This window comes from Anneissia japonica, unplaced genomic scaffold (genome assembly GCF_011630105.1).
Source record: "Anneissia japonica isolate Jap-2015-1 unplaced genomic scaffold, ASM1163010v1 scaffold287752_len1182401_cov188, whole genome shotgun sequence".
In the NCBI taxonomy this organism is placed as follows: domain Eukaryota; kingdom Metazoa; phylum Echinodermata; class Crinoidea; order Comatulida; family Comatulidae; genus Anneissia; species Anneissia japonica.
In genome coordinates this window covers 1,081,241-1,098,681 of record NW_022687544.1, presented here as the reverse complement: position 1 = coordinate 1,098,681, position 17,441 = coordinate 1,081,241, and the positions used below count along the sequence as shown (strand labels likewise).

The 17,441-nt window shown below is 34.7% G+C and overlaps 1 protein-coding gene across 2 annotated transcripts; it reads right to left on the bottom strand.

The window, feature by feature from the left end:
• Nucleotides 1-1,169: 1,169 nt before the first annotated feature.
• On the bottom strand, nucleotides 1,170-17,306 carry LOC117119998 (peroxisomal acyl-coenzyme A oxidase 1-like). 2 transcript variants are annotated; one of them, XM_033264994.1, is made up of 14 exons: nucleotides 17,036-17,306; nucleotides 16,070-16,229; nucleotides 11,428-11,588; nucleotides 8,682-8,789; nucleotides 8,439-8,558; nucleotides 8,119-8,234; nucleotides 7,551-7,720; nucleotides 6,919-7,081; nucleotides 5,915-6,105; nucleotides 5,125-5,286; nucleotides 4,140-4,245; nucleotides 3,586-3,732; nucleotides 2,352-2,558; nucleotides 1,170-1,873 (listed from the first exon to the last, which is right to left on the bottom strand). In XM_033264994.1, exons 1-14 carry the CDS (start codon nucleotides 17,178-17,180, stop codon nucleotides 1,811-1,813), a joined length of 2,019 nt encoding a protein of 672 aa, XP_033120885.1. In that variant the 5' UTR covers nucleotides 17,181-17,306; the 3' UTR covers nucleotides 1,170-1,810. The 2 variants fall into 2 exon arrangements, with proteins under 2 accessions (XP_033120885.1, XP_033120877.1); XM_033264986.1 differs by lacking the exon at nucleotides 11,428-11,588 and adding an exon at nucleotides 9,370-9,530 and having other exon boundaries at nucleotides 17,036-17,305.
• Between the last annotated feature and the right edge of the window lie 135 nt (nucleotides 17,307-17,441).

Sequence of the window (17,441 nt, the reverse complement as noted above, 5' to 3'; positions counted from 1 at the left end):
TTACTGAATGTATCACTACTTCAAGCAATGTGACATATCACACAAATGTACTTTCAGAATCATTATCAATGCAAACCCAACAACTGAAGACCACTTCCATCTTTCAATAACTAATATAAGAAATTTATTAGGCAGTCACAAAACATTTTTTATAATAACCATAATAATAATATGTAGGCTTTTATATAGCATTCTACACAACAAAGATTCAGAGCGCTTTTCCACATCATTACCCCAGTCACTGGAACGATGCCTATGGGGAAAATTCTGTAGTTTGCTGCATGAAATATATCAGAGCATTTTAGCACTTGAACCTCCTCAGGTACCCATTTATACTCCTGGGTGGCATAGCCCGAACAAAGCCTTGCTTTAGGACACAAGCGAAGTGCACAGCAAGGGATTGAAACTCCCACCTCAAGGTTGGGAAACCAAACCATTCTTGCTGCGCCAAACGACTTCTACAATTAAAGACACTGTAAACTTCTGATTGAAACTCTGGGTCACTATGGTTATATTAAAATTGTGAACTTCAATTAAAATTTCTCGTTTAAAAGAATCTTATAAATATAAACTTACAGAGAAAGTCTGGGTCCATTCAGTTTTCGGAAAACCACTTGATTACATTTTAATTTCTTGTGCAACAAAATAGGAATAAAGGTATGTCTGTTAATTAGCTAAAATATTTCTAATTTTTAAATGAAAATGCTAAGAAACTTACTTTTTACAAAGAAAGTATAGTAATTGCATTTTATTGTTTAGGCTCATTAGCACCACAGAGTATAACTTTAAAGATTAAAATTGGTATTACTTATGACTTACAAGCCAAACATTCAGAAAATCTTCATTAAATTATTATTTCAGAATACCTTATTAAAGTACTTTGTTTGGGCTATATAAATGATACTAATAAATCTGAGACTACTATATACTACTATACTTTCCATTTGCACATAATTACAATATCTTTTTATATAATATCTATGCATATCAGAGCAATATCTATCTATCCATAGTATTACCACATTCAAAATATATACATATTGTTTATATTCTTAATATGCATTTCATTATGACATATCTATGCAGTGGCATATCTAGAAGTCTTGAAATTGGGGAGGGGAGATGTCGATACTTGGAGTATGAACTGTCTCTTATACACATCTAGATGTGTATAGTTGGGAGGGGGATCTATAGAAGGTCGTAAAGCAAGGTGATACAAGGTGTTTTTTAGCTACTAATTTTTGGTTTGGACATTTTAATGGGGGAAGGACTGGGGTGGGTGAATCTTTTTTTGGGGGGTAATTATTCCAACCCTCTCCCCCCACCCCCATGTGCACTGCTAGATACACCACTGTATCTATGCATCGTTACCACATCTATGATACATTCCAATTCATATTGGAATGTACATTCGCCTGTACGATCAAATATGCAGCTCCAATTCTGAGGAACAATCATCCCCATTCCATCAAATTATCATTAAAAAAAAGGCTTACATCACATCTTTTTATCCGTTGATTTCAAGGAGCAAATACTTGATGACTGTTTTGGGTACGCAAATTTTTTGTCTTATCACCTGTACCATACTTCATAGATCATCTTGACTTATTTTGCTTTCCTCCCCAGTTTATCTTAACTGTTTAGTCATTTAATTTGATGCACTCTAGTTTTTCTGAGCAGAATTTTTATTGTGGAACACTGGTACAATATTTAACGATTGATTGATTGATCAATAAACTTATTAGTATATGGAAACCAAGAAAAGCTTCAGTATGATGCATATCAATATGCCATTGGTATCGGAAGTTTCTTACAACTTAGATCTGTTCTCCATCAGGAATGGTCTGATGTACTTCCCATATGCATCTGGAACCTATTCATTAAAAAAAAAGGAGGAGGAAAACATTTATATTTAATTATGTGAAAATGAAAAGGCTTTTTTATTTTGAATTTATTTAAATAAATAAAAACTAAAAATTTTCATAAATATTTGTATATTGTATATTGATAGTACAATCACTAGGCAAAACAGTGGCAGCACTAGCAGAGTCCTGCGGGTACAAAGCTAGCACCCCAATCAAAGAAACTGGGACCCAACATCGGAGAAGATGCCAATTCTTTGGGGAATACTAGTATAAAAAAAAATGTTTGCAGTCTTAGAGTGCCTTTTCTGGCCATACTGTTTTCTTCTTTGATGGTGGTGCTCAGGTGGGTGTGTAACACTGTCTTAATTTAATGTTTTACATATTTCATTGTCGTCATTGACATCATCACAGACGACAGTAATCCTAACCATCATCATCACCATTATTGTCGTAACTTTAAATATCTTTATTAATAACATATCCTACCTCTTTTTCATTCATCGGGCAAGACTTTGCCCACTTGTACAGGTTTTCGTAGACATTGCCATCATATCTTCCAAGAACAGAGTCAAGAACACGATCGCTGAAGTCGAATGCATCAACAAGTGCCACACTGTTAGGCCTGACCTTATCCAGCAGCTGGATAACCTGCTTCTCAACAAGATCAATCTGATGGCCGCTGAAGTAACCATCCTGACAGGAATAAATTACAAAACATTCCCATTATCATACTGGGATCTTTGTTAAGGACCTCTTTCATCCGGGGGATTGGAGCTTCACCTAATATCAAACATGGACTAAGACTTTCTTTACAGAGCAATGGTCTGACAGGGGTGGCTACCATCTTTCTTTCCTTCATTCATTATTTATATTTTAGGAGGAAGTCCAACTCAACAAAGCTGATTTTCAGGGGAGTCCTCATCACAACAAACAAGATACAAAAAAATACACAAAGCACGAGCAAACAGCAAGAACATTACATTCACAGAAAGTTTTAAAAATAGCAGAAAGAAACCCTTATGAAATTTATATAGTTTTTCTTTATAATATAGTATAAAAATATATCATTATGTAGAAAAATTAGAAAAAAAGCACACCCAATCAAAATTTACTTAAATCAAAAACCTGTGCAAACAATGTTAATGTGTACCGGTCACACCAAACTGTCTATAATTGGTCAGTTCTTTAAGACCATTGCAATGTAATAATATGCACAGTGCCTTTGAACTTTCTTTCGGTGTTCACATTGGCACTTGCATTGTTGGACTATTTAGCTAGCCCTGTCTGGATTTGGCCCATAGAGGAAATGCTATCTTTGGGATAAATTAGGTCATGGCTACAATATCAAAGTACTGAGCTTGTATTTCTATTCAGAGTTTTGAGACAATGAAGCTATGTAGCTTTGACATGATAAGGCTACCTTCAACTATTTATTTATCATCTCAAACTATTTTGGTTTGGGATGATAAATCACAGCAATAGGGAGATTTCGATTTGCGCGATGACACGACGCTATAACAGAATAACTTATGCATGACCATCCTACCAGCCGTCCTACTGTACGTTCTCTGCGTACGTAGATTTGGCCAAATTGCGTGCTAGAATCCATGCGACGAGAAGAACTTTACGTTCTCGGATGCGCCGAGACTTTTAGTGATGGCGTTACGTTCTACGTCCTACCGTCGTCGTGCAATTGAAAGCTCTCTATTGAGATACATACATGTAGAAACTCTCCCTTCCGAGTGCTGATGCCATGAAGCGCATGCAGATGACACAAGGTCAAAAGAACGTCTTTGACGGGTGCAGGAACACTAGACTCCAGTACATACTCGTAGAAGTGATCAACAATGTACAAGTGACAGTGAGCCTAAAGTAAAAAAAAAAAACAACAGAATACATAAATTCTATAAAGATGATAAAGGCATACATTACGCCATCGTGTCGGGATTCAATATTTCAAAATTTATTATGTCATTATTCTTTATGATGACATAATTAATGTCAAAATATTGAATCCCGATACGAAGGCATGCGTTTCGATACTTGGAGTATGAATTACACTAGCATACAGTACTGTGTGCATTAAAATCTAAAAAAAATTTGCTTATTCAAAAGATTTAACTACATAATCAGTTTAGCAAGCAGATCAAAACATGATACTATAACATTTTTCAGCCAATTTAAGGGTAATACCTAATTTACATTTAACACCTGTCACTAAATATTACAAATTGTGACAAGGATCATATTGCATCACTGTTTTGGTAACCTTACCTCACTAGCTTTAAGGAGATGGAAATGACTCTTGTTCCATGCTTCGTGTTGTGGCTTTCCCATACGGACTTGCTCTTGCACTGCCTGTGATGCAACCATACACATTCTGAGGAAGAAGGATTGAAAAGGTAAAGAACACTTGTAGAAGAACTATCAGAGAGGACTTGGTCCTACCACCTGTACCCTGAGCGATGAATGGCTTAAGATAGCACCGTATGTTAAGGCTGTAGTTAGTGGTTAGTTAGTAGAGAGGTTTTTCACGCAAACGAATATGTTCATGCATATGTTTAGTTATCCGTAACGGTTTGTAGCCATTTTGTGTTTTTTTTGCAATCACAGCGCAATTCAAGCGTAGCCTATCCTAGGCCTAGGTTTTAGGGCCTTAGTTTAGGCCTAGTATTATATTCTGTTCTCTTCCTTCATCCAATATCATGCTTCTCAAAGTTTTGTTAGTATATGTCAGGTTTTGGAAATTGAAATTGAAAATTGTAGCGAAAAATGCTTCCTTTGTTGCCCAGAAGTGTTGGTTATTTTGTGATAGGCCCCATTGTTTATGACCCAAAGGTGCCTGGCTACAAGAAGTAGGCCTAGTCTAGCTTACACAAAATTCCGACATCACTACCAAGGTCAAAGCACCAACGTTTTGATACCCCAAAATGAGACGCATCCTATCGTAATTTGCTGCCTTCAAATGTCACAAAAACGGCATGTACGTACTCAAAGATACATTTATTTTTTACACTTCCTGTATGTAAAATGTGAAAAAATAAACAAAGACCCTACTAGAAATCCACAATTTGCCTAAGCGTTTTTCACTTACGTGTAGTGAGCGAGACAGTCGGCGTATGACGTCAAAATGATGACGTATCCGTCACACTAACCGTACGCGTTCACGTGTGAAACCCCCCTATTATCTTGAGTTGACTACAAATCTAATTGACTCACAGTGTCCAAATAAATTCAATTTCCTCAAAACACAATTTACCTGTGCGCCCTGTGTTTGTAGGCCTGAATGAGCAATTCACTGTTCAAGAAGTCTTCAAGATGAAAGGCTTGGCTTCGTCTAGGAAGTTTCTCACACATGTATGAACATGCTCCATGCAACTTCTCTCCATTGTTAGCCTTTTCCATACATTTCATCAAAAACCTATAGTCAATAGAAATACAGTTACAGTATATGAAAATACACGGCTATATGAAAACATATTACAATTTTAAATACTCTTTTGTACTGTTAAGACCAAGTCAGGCAGTGTCATACAATGCAGCCCTATGCAATGTGTTGTCACGTGAGTTGAAATTAGACACGGTAGGGGACAGCCGCGTCACAGAATATTAAACATTTTTAATATACTAAAGCCTGGTTACCTTAAAATCGCTAAACTATCGCTACAGTGATTTCGTATTTCGATCGTACAATCGTATTGCGTTGCAGTCCCCAACACAATCAAGAATTTGACTAACCAATTAGCATTGCTGAAAGCTCTCGGCGATAGCTTGTAGCAATTGTATGGAAACCAAGCTTAACAATGCAATAAAAACTGTCCATGTTGGTAAATCGTGTCAGGGTGCGTAATGCGACGCTGTCTGAGTTGTGAAGCAATTGATGTTATGTGCATCAGTCCAAGTAGGCTTACAAGTTCTCCAACGACTCATCAACAGTACAATAATTAATACGCTATAATGTCTGCTCTAATAAGAATATCTTTATTTTCTATAAAAGATTGAAAATTATAAAACGAAACAAAAATATTAAATAAAAATTATTTAGAAACCTTGCCGTCTGCAGCATCATGACAGTGTTTTCACCTTCATAGGTGCATGCTGGGGTGCTGTTTGCATAGAGCTCAGGGAATCCACTAGCGTGAGAGTAACCATGGCCACCACATGACATACGCTGAATTTCAAGGCCCTCACTACAGATACTAGATGTGTATGCCTTCAAACCAGCTGATGTTGCATGGAGCTAAACAAACACAAATTACAGTGTTGTTAAATATTTTGTTTATTTTTTTAATATTAGTTTTTGAAAATTCAATTTAAAAAAATTTGAAATGCTCTCCACAATAAGAAGTTATCAACTTAAAATGGGATACAATTTTAAGAATTCAGTTTTCAAATGAATTTAAACTTTTACTACAGATTTCTTAATTGTCATAGCAAATTTAATGGCATGCAAAGATTATAAGAATTATATACATTTATTTAGGTGGTAATGAACTGGCATGATAACAATTTTGTAGTTTTAATTTGTAATTAAAAACTCTTATATACAACACAAGCAAATTAGAATACTAGCTTTACACAGACAGTTTAGCTTGAAGCCCTGAGCACACCATGTCAATGTCAGCAGCCAATGAATGACGTGTTGCTCAAGTTCCTAATGATCTGCTAAGACTGCCAAAAATGATCAATTGACTAGAGTTGATAGAGCAAGCACTTGCATAGAGGGCAGAGGCTTTCAGCGGCTGATGGTCGGTGACACAGTTTGCAGGAAGCTGAAATCTTTTTATTTCCTTAACTATAAATAAATACTGATCTGAAACCCATAGATAAAACTTTAAACACACTCACGCATGATGATTATGATAGGGCAAACTGGGGACGCACCGTTGTAAGGCTCATGGCTTGAATAAGCCGTATTGGCCCAGAGAGAGAGAGAGATAATCTACGTCGTCTCGTCAAATACTACACAAATCGTCTAAAGCCTAGTTTCATAAAATTGCTACACTTTCGCTGCAGAAAGAAATCGTTACACTGTGTAGTTACAACTACTTACCTCTGGCATGACACTGAAGTCTCCTTTGCTGATAGAGTCAGAGCTTTGAATGTACATATCCTTCATCTTCTTCCCAGCAAAGATAAAGGCATATGCCATTGCTAGGTACGGCAACAACTTCAGTTGCTGACTCTGGAAATCCAGCACCTGAGGCTCCTGTGCTCTAATACAAAAACCATACACTGTACTGTATATATGTGTATATATATACAGTATATATATATATACACATATATATATACACACACACATATATATATGTATATATATATATAATATATATAATTAAATTATTTATAAATCATAATATGTGTGGTAATGCTATAATTATATATTCATTATATTATTTATATATTCTCATAATCATTCATACATATTTATATTCATAGGTACAGTTTATTAATAATTATGCTAAAATCTTCCTGTATCTATTAGCACTATTATGTATGTTCAGTCTATTATCTATATTTAGCTAACCTACTGTACTACTGTGGCGACCTTCTACAGCCACAACACATATGCACACACATACATACACCCGCACACGTACACATATAAACTAAAGAATAATTGTGGATATATTTCACTATTATTTCTAGGATTACTAGATAATTAACTGAATGTTGCTCTACCCTTTTTCCAGTTCTGACTGCCTTCGGACTGAACTATATCTGATGCTGATGGTGGCGCCTTTTGCAAGCGTAGTTCCCATGGAACCAACAATGAAGCTACGAATTAATACCATGCTACCATAGGTTAGCTTAGCACGTGGTGGGCTTAGGTACGTTCCATTTCTCTCGACCTATGAAAACGATTACAAAACCATAGTAATAATCTTTTTAGCTGGTTTAAAGCAGAGTTAAGTCTTTGCTCTTCACCTAGGGGGTGCATGAGAGCACATATGTTCCTCCCCAACCCCCCAAAAAAAGAAAAAGTAGTTAAAAACAACCTCATATCACCATATTTTGTGACCTAGCACACCCTCACTTATTATTGCAATTTTAAAAATTAAAAAAAATAAATTCACACCATATGGAAGACATTTTGAGAAAAGGGTTAATGAAGAAAAACATGAGAGAAAATTAATATTTGATAATACTTTAGCTATTATGGACTGAGGAGGAAGGTTATGATATTTGAGTCAAAACATTCCTCTGATAAAAATTCCAAACATACTATATTCTTGGTTAGAACACTTACCTTGGAATATTTCATAAACATATTTTCACGTGGAATGCGATACTTATTGAATCGTAAGAACCCGTTATCAATGTTGCTGTAGCCAAACTTTGGCCCAATATCACCAATCTCGATACCTAATAGAAACCAAAGTGTTTATAGTAATGTTAACATTGACAAAGGTGATCAAATTTTACATATGACAATATATGATTTTGATAAGACAGTGATGATAAGGATGACAATGATGAAGATGAAGATGATGATGACGATGCTGATGGTTGGTGAAGATGATAACGATGACAGCAATGTTAACGAAAATGAACTTTCAGCTTTCATACCTGGGAGGGGTACATGGTTTTCTAAGCTTCTTAGGGGAACCATAAACATGTGGACACCATAACATTTTCCCTGTGTGTACAACTGCGCAGCAACAACTGCATGTGTTACTGTCTTGCCCACTAGAGAAAAAAAAATGTAATGAATGTCATTAAAAGTTTAACATTTTAATGCATACCTATTTGCCAAAACAGTTTTTGATTAAAAATTTTAACAAATAATAAAAACCCATTTTAAATACTCACAATTTCCTGGCCACCATTTGATTGATGTCAGTGTCGGACTGTGAAGCTCAAACTCATCTGTGTCAGGATCAAAAGTTGCAGTTGTCTCCAGCCCTCTTAGATATGTACCTTTGAGCACAAAATTACTAATACAATTATACACAAAATTGTTATTATTACTTGTATTATTTAGTTACATTATAAATTATTGATAATAAAATTATATTAATAGAAGCAATAAAGACATTATCATATTATACATATAGAAAATATGTATTTTAAAACATAGGAACATATTTTAAAAATAAATTATATATTTAGAATAAAAATAGTTAATATAAGACAAATTTACAGTACAAAATCAAAAGTTACTGTGTTTGTTTGAACATTAAATAGTGGCTGGTAAACAGTTAGAGCCAAATTCAATAGATATATTATACATTAAATACTATAATACCATAAATGTGGAATAGTAAATGTTGATACTATGGAAATAATATTAAAGCGATAAACTACTGAATGAATGAATGAATTACTGAATGAATGGAATAAACTGCATGAAATTAAAAATTTTAAATTAAACTAAAATGCCATTCAATTTTAAGATATGTTTTTAGGAATGTATATATATTTTCATTTTGTTTATTATTTAGGTACAGTAGATATTTTGTTTTAGTTTACTGCTAGGGTGGTTTGGTTGTTGACATACCATGACCCATTTCTGTTTGAGCATATGTGCCCAATACTGTATAATCGAAGGCTGATTCTAGCCACTCTGACTGCTGATCGAAGTCCATCTGATTGGCAATAGAATGAATGTACATGCTGGCATGAAGGGCAAGATTTGGATCTTCTGATCTATTAACCACACTAAGGAACAATATATCAAAACCCATCAAGATATCAATCAATACGAAATTTCAATGCACCAACCAACAATAGAGCTACTCTTATAATAATTAATTACTGATTATAAAATAAATCAAATCACAACTAATTAATTAACAATGTCAGTAATAACAAAAAAATCCATAAATATACATTAATTTCCAATATAAAATATTTAATCAATTACATTTAATCTATCAATCACTCAATATCAAACTATCTGTGATGCAACCAATCATCAATCAATCAATCAATCACCATGTTATTAATAATAAACATTCATCTTTTGACTGTGGCACTGATTTTGGGTTAAAAGGACCTTTTTTTTTTGCATTTTTTCTACTTTTAATCTAACATACTACTTTGTATTGGCTTTTCCCAATTTACTACTGTACTACCTCTTTTGTATACGTTAGAATTTACCAAAAATGAGCAAATAAAATGTTGTGATCTTCCCATAACAAAAAAAGTTTGTAAACAACAACCAGATTACATGTACAAAAACATTAAAAAACCCAAGAGTACGATTAACATCTGAAATGCTAAGACTTCATTTAAAACCTATGAGCGATCTTTTAAAATGACAGCTCCTCTGACCAAAATTTGGAGTAACACAATTCAGAATGTGAAAATAAAATATCACAATACTCCAGAATATATCTATACGCTAGAAATACTGTACAACATGATAAATATTGTACAGTACTATAGTATAAATAACTACTGAAAATCTCACAAAAAATGTAGCTAAATTCTCCAAGATAGGACATGCATATATTGCACACATAAAGTTATACAACTGAACTAGAAACACTGAACAACTCGGAATGGTACATCTTTCAAAGTCTATAATAATTATAGATTATATTCATGGATGCTATAATATACTATACTGTAAGTATAGTGACAGCTGAAGTATCATATAATACAGACTGTTTGGTACAGTATTAAAGTAAAATTAAACTCATTCATGTCAATTTAGCCAGAGTATATATAGTTTCTATTAAAATTATATTTTTAAGAATTTGGTTTAGATTCATTGTTAAGTTCACTGTATAATGTAGTTCTTCCCACCACACATTTATGGCCCTGGTATTCAACCGCCAGCATGCGGGCCAACTGTAGCCTACCAACGATTTTGATCCGCTCCACGATATTGCTCGGGAAAAATTAATATTTTAAGGCGATTTTTACTTCAGGATGTGAAAGACTGTTAAGAAGTGATGATTTTCCTATGATGAAAACAAGCATGAATCTCAGAATTTTGTGATTTACAGGAAAATTTCAGAATTAAAAGAAACATTGATAAAGCCAATTAGCTTTTGAAGTGAAATTAGGAGTGTCACCTACTGTATGCACATATTTAGTCTTTGTTTTTTACAGTGTCATTCCAAAGCTGTATATAACAGTATTGATGTGGGGAGGGGATGATGTTGGAACAAAGGCTATGTGTGAGCCTCAACGATTAAGTGAGGGGCAAAAGCTTGGAAAATAATGTAACATGAGGTGAAATTTTGACCAGTAGTGGCACCAGCCTGTCATATAAGACAAAACACATTGTCACCTACTTCAGGATGTGAAAGACTGTTAAGAAGTGATGATTTTCCTATGATGAAAACAAGCATGAATCTCAGGAAATGCAAACAAGCACCTGTCTCTTATACACATCTAGATGTGTATAAGAGACAGAAGGCTATGTGTGAGCCTCAACGATTAAGTGAGGGGTAAAAGCTTGGAAAATAATGTAACATGAGGTGAAATTTTGACCAGTAGTGGCACCAGCCTGTCATATAAGACAAAACACATTGATGAAGGCCTGTGTTTCCTTGGTTTCATTTGTGATATGTATTTTGTGTAATGATTCGATACAAACGCCTACCATGGCCAAGTTCTGTTTGAGCATATGTTCCAATTAACTGTATATTCATACAAAGTGGAAGCCATTTGGAAATTTGCTCATCATTCATCTGCGATGTAACAGTTGTGGTAAACATAGAACTGTGCAGTCCAATATTAGTGACTTCTGAGACGGTAGCTACACTGCAATGAAACAATTTACCATCTTAATACTGTATGATTTTGACCACTAGGGTATATACAGTATAAATATGCGCCCAAATTTGGGCATATATCATCTCAGAGCCAGCTATCAAAGTTCACCCATTCTTCTTCCAAACTCATCTATCTTATCATGCAGCCATTGTTTGGTAGACTGTTGACTTACTATATATATAGATATATCTATATATTGGCAGGCATAGTATATAGTGACTTGCATTTTTTATCACCTTTTTTGTGTATGGTACAATATAATATTACAAAAAATATATTGAATATTATCTTTTATAACTATGGTATTATACCGTTGTTTGTCTTTTTTATTTAATGTTTTTCTAATGTAGCTTTTAAAATTCAATATTGTACCATATTTTTAATAATGGTTTGTAAATTTTTAATTAGATTTATACTTTGTAACTTTAAATTCCGTCACACAATTTAGCATATGCTGCATTGGACTGTTTTGCAAGTGATTTAATTTTTTTGAACACAGAAAAAACAGCATTGTTTTAGTTATCCTATGAACAGTATATTTAATTGTCAATACAATTTTACAAAGCAAAAACAATGATAGAAAAACCGTAGATTACAGTAGGAAACACTCTGGCATCTGGTACAGTAGGGGGTGCGTGAGAGTTCACACCACCTCAGCCCCACCAAGGTTAGGGCTGAGGTTTGAAAACTTTGAGGATATACAGTAGACCACTTCAATGATATGGACCTCTAGGTGCCCAGAAATTGCACTCTCATACTTTAAAAACCTTACTCCCTAGTAGTACTATGTTCATAATGATAAAAATAATATATCAACAATACAATACAATACAGGGGGAAGGGGGTGGGGAGGTGCGATCGTCTGTAGAAGCCATTTATATGCAGTTCACATGACCTTGAACTATTGTATGTTTGTAAGGTTTTGTGACAAACAAGGCAATTTGATGAATTCATGAATGAACAGTATGTTTTGAAGAAAAATAAAGTTTCAATATTTCTGAGTTGATATAAATACTGTACTTTAAAAGTATATTTGATACTCTTTGTAAAGCTGGTGTAAGAAAATCAATGAGGAAGTTATCAGTTATTGTATCTTTAGCGACAATTTTAGACATCTGAATTATCAATAAAATTAGGGGCGGACTGCTATAAAATGGTCTTAACTGGTAGTCTTAACTCCCCGAATAAAGCCAGCTTTATCACTTAGACAGTCTTACTAAAGTCATTCCTCAAAGACCATTGCTATAAAACAGTCTTCCCTAAGACCGCTTTGAGTACTGAAATGCAAACAAGCACTCCCTGGTAACGTAAGATTGAGGGCGATTTGTCATGCACGCTTGGTGCATTCAAATGTATCGAAATGAACATAAAGAAACGTAGACCTATTTTTACAAATGCTGAGAAACGTGCGGAATATTCGTCGTTTGATTCTCCAACTTTGACAATCTAGTCCTAGGTCTTGCCATTGCACTGTTGAATTAAACGCCATGATGAACATTATTTACGACTGTTTTAAGCCTCCTCCGAGTAGGCTTTAAAATTTAAGACGGCTAACTGGTTAGACCGCGGTATAGCAATGGTTTATAATCATAGACCAGTAATAATAATAATAATAACTTTATTGAATCGTACACTTTTATATCAGTGGCACACACTATCAAGTGGTGCATTCACAATAAAAACATTCAAACAATACAGTACATTCGTACCGGTACACTAAAGCACAGTATAGGATAAACATGTAGGCCAACAATACAAGAAAAACAGTAAAATGACAATTATTTAAGTTCACTTTCAACGAACGTCGAAAAGGGAATGAGGACGTTCGTTAGGGAGACGGTTCATACGTGGCGCCCTAGGTCGGACTGTTCCATTTAATTTGAAGGGGTGTTCCATTTGGGAACAATGGCAATTAGTCGGTTTAGTCAGGTAAGTATTCACGAAATAGACTTTCAAATTATGGCAGAGAAATATTTGAATTATTTGTTAAAAAGACGAATATGCACACCAGAAATAAAAGATTAAAATTCTTAAACGCTGTAAAAAACAGTTAAAAAAGATAAAAACATACAAAATATATATAATTGATAAGAATTATTTTATGTTGTTACATTCGCTAAAATTTCACATCTCGCTTTCCATGCTATTTTTAAAAAGGACTTGCAAGCCATATAAAAAATATTATTGGTTGTTTCGTTTCGTTCATATTCTGCATATGTATTGTCGCTGCCTAGTAGCATATTCATTTTTGTATTTAAATCACTACTAATAATATAGTTCCAAATATCTTGGTGGTTTGTTTTATACAATTCATCAATTTAACTCATCAATTACAGTGCTTGTACAAGTGAATAAAAAATTGTTTAAATCTTTGATTTCTGATTTGCACAAAGGGCATATCTCGTCCATGTCATCGCTCCACTTGGATACTCTGCCATTGAGTTGCAAAGTGTTAGAACACGCTTTAAATTTTACATTGGCACAAGTCTTTAAAATCAATCTTATCAAGTAAATATTTCTCTATGCCTCCATAAAGAAAAGTAATACATTGAAACGATTTAATTTGCAGACAGGTAGTTAATGATGGTTTGTTCATTGCCCTTTTAAATAAGCTGTGTTTATCTAGGTTTTTTTTATTTAAAGACTCATTGACATTGCTATTTTTAATATCATCAATATTTAAGTTTTCAATATCATAATTACCGTTTGAAAAAATTGCTTTAATTTGTTTTAACCAACTCCATTTAATACTTTTTTCTTCAGCATTTAAAATAGCTCCTAGTGCTTTACGTGACCAGCGAAGTCCTTTTACAAACTTTATACGCTGGCAGTTTTGCATAGCCTCAAGAGTTTGTCATCCTAATTCTGCATATAAAACCTCTTTGCTTGTTATCTTGGTGCCCCAAGTATAAATCTGGCCATATTTATTTGTGAACGTTCTAAAAGTTCAATATCAATTTTCCTCCAGTAGTGACGTCATGATTATAGCCGGCTAACCATTAAGACCGTCTAAAGACCGCTTATAGCAATCTGCCCCAGACTTCAATTCTACTCAACATAGGAAACTGAACTCAAAAACCAAAACGAAGCTTATCTGACTGATGACAACTAACATAACTGTTACAGCAATAGACTACAACAGGTACCTTGAGTATAAATAAAAGAAATGAACTTTACAACTTTAGGCAAACAAGGGTTTTGTTTGATCTACTATTCTAATGTCACAAGATTCCTTATCTATGTTTGATTTGTGGCTAATGGCCAGCAAAACATTTTCGGAGGACCGTGAAAAATGGAGATCCTTTCAAATCTTTTGTCATTGGTTCAACTTCATCCACTGTACACCTTATGTTTCAGCTGGAGCGGCGAAATGCAAGTAAATACTGTATAGCTCATCGTCTTTTGGATGAGACATTTAACACAAAGATCGCAGCACACTCTTCAGAAAAGAGTAAAGGGATTTTCTCCAGGTGTACTTCCCAATTCACCAGCAGAAAGATCCCACTGGAAACATGTCCTCAGACTTATTATACTTGGTGTGATTTACACAGTGGCGGCTCTAGGATGTATTTTCTAGGAGGGGCTAAGTTGTCCGACAGGGGGACTTGTGATCATATGCCCGATCTGGGAGAGGCGGTTGAGAGAGGGTTCCCCCTCCCACAGACTGTGACAGACATGTGTTAGCTTGGTATATGACCATATATATTCACATCATGACTATATATGGGCATACAACCGCTTTTTGTCCAAGAAAATTTGTGTGGACAGATCCTAACAAAAGATACATAGGAAAACAAGTTAAAAAAAGCAGAGTCAATGACTCAGCATCTTTTATTCAGCATGTCACCAATTCCAAACCTTACGGGAACTTTAATGATTATACAGTATAAAATAGCATCCTACCATCAAATCAGGATTTATCAGTTCCTGATTTAATACCCTGCATTGCAACAAATAAAAAAGGCCATTGGAAGCCTGTTCAAACAGTGTAGGAGGCTACTGACTGCATATCACTATATCAAGATACATACTATAGGTCTACAGTAAATTATCATTGAAAGAAGCCAATAGTTAGCAGTATGTTGCTGGTAGATTTTAAAGGTCAGAGATTAAGGAGAGGACAGTCTTGAAATAATAATATTTTAATATTTTAGTATTTTAAAATGCAAAAAAAAAAAAAAAAGATATGCAAATATAATGTCTATATGCCACAGTCAAGTGATTTTCTACAGTTTTTAGTTTAAATTTAACCCGAAAAAACAATCCACATACACTATGCGTACCCACCCACACACACAAACATACTCACAAACTGAAAATGAAAATTATTATGTAGGGAAAGTGCAAAAGGTATAACATTTATCATGGAAAACATGATGGCTTGCATTCAATTCAATATTTATTTTCAACAGCATTGTACTTATTTATACACTAAAATTTATTATAAAGTCTACAAAAAGTAGTCATACCTCGTGAAGATCTGCTTTTCCCAGGGGTCTGTGAGTCCAAGCTTTTCCATCTTTCTGACTGCAAGAAGAGCTTTGCGTATACTATTAGTGTAACGCTCCTCTCTTGTCATAAATGCTAGAGGCTTGTTTTGAAAATCAGGATCATTTTCAACTAAAGATTCTTTGTAAAAAATATTTTAGTATTTAGTATTAATTTAAATAAAATAAAATTAGTAAAATTCATTTCCTCTAAATAAAATACATACAAGAATATTCTATCAAATTAAATCATTGCATTTTGATCTTGATGACAAACATAACCCCATATAACCATTATCACAGCTGTTATGTTAAAAATGAAAAGAATTAATATAATGTTAAGATTTCAATTTTTTATTTTTAAAAACTGATATATAGGCCTACAGTATTTCTTCATGAATTATCGTCTGAGATGGGCCGCGCCCTACTGTATGGGGTATCAGTAGTGGTGGTGCCAGAAGGGGGTCATGGGAAATTTCCCCCTTTGGGACAAGTAATGGATACCGTCATCTGACAGACTCCACAACACAACAAAGCCGTTGGATGAAAAATGTTTTTAATACTGATCCAATGTGTTTGAAAAGCACAACCTTGGGTCATCCTAAACCACAGGTGGGCAAAGTGCGGCCGTCAGCGAATTTTCTAAACTAAACTAAACCATAAAAACACTTCCCATAGGCCTAGAGACCTACCTTACTCAAGCTTGCCGAACCTGGAGGTAGTCTCCACAGACCAGATAGATAACCCAAATCAACTAGGCCTAGTGTGTCGCTATCCCGGACCCTAGCTAGGGCCTAGAGAATTAGTAGAATACTAGCCTAGCCTAGGCCCGGGTAGTCTAGGCCTAGGCCTAGGCCTAGGCCTAGTAGTAGTAGTAGTAGTAGTAGTAGTAGTAGTAGTAGTAGTAGTAGTAGTAGGTAGAAGAGATGCCTAGCTAGCCTAGCTTACCAATGTATCGCCTTCTCTTTGTTTTTTCTTTTCCTTCGTCTATTAAATATGTTATATGTATAGGATCAAACGTAGCTTTATTCCTTTCATTTTGAATGTCTGGATTTACTTTAGTTGCAGAAACAGAGGATGGCATCATGGACATGGTTGCTCTACTTTCTCTATTCTTATTATTATTATTTAGGCTGTTGTTTCGACCACCTTTCACCGCCGCCGTTGTGTGACTAAGCCTGGGCCCTGGACGACCCTCAACCAAAGCAAAGATACTAGAAATACAAGATAGAGCATTCGCATTGTAAAAATGAGGCGGAAATCGTGCCCAACGTAGGCGGCGCCCTTCTTTTTAACCATGCAAGATTTTTATACTTCGTGCCCAACGTACAGGGCGCCCTTCTGTTGCTAAGTA

Bases quoted from the DNA above. Each gene is read 5' to 3' on its own strand.
- LOC117119998 (XM_033264994.1), bottom strand. From the start codon at position 17,180: ATGTCCATGATGCCATCCTCTGTTTCTGCAACTAAAGTAAATCCAGAC. The intron at 4,246-5,124 runs GTAAATTGTGTT...CTTCTTCCTCAG, and splicing joins TACAAACACAGGGCGCACAG to AATGTGTATGGTTGCATCAC. The intron at 1,874-2,351 runs GTAGGATATGTT...TTTAATGAATAG, and splicing joins GCCCGATGAATGAAAAAGAG to GTTCCAGATGCATATGGGAA.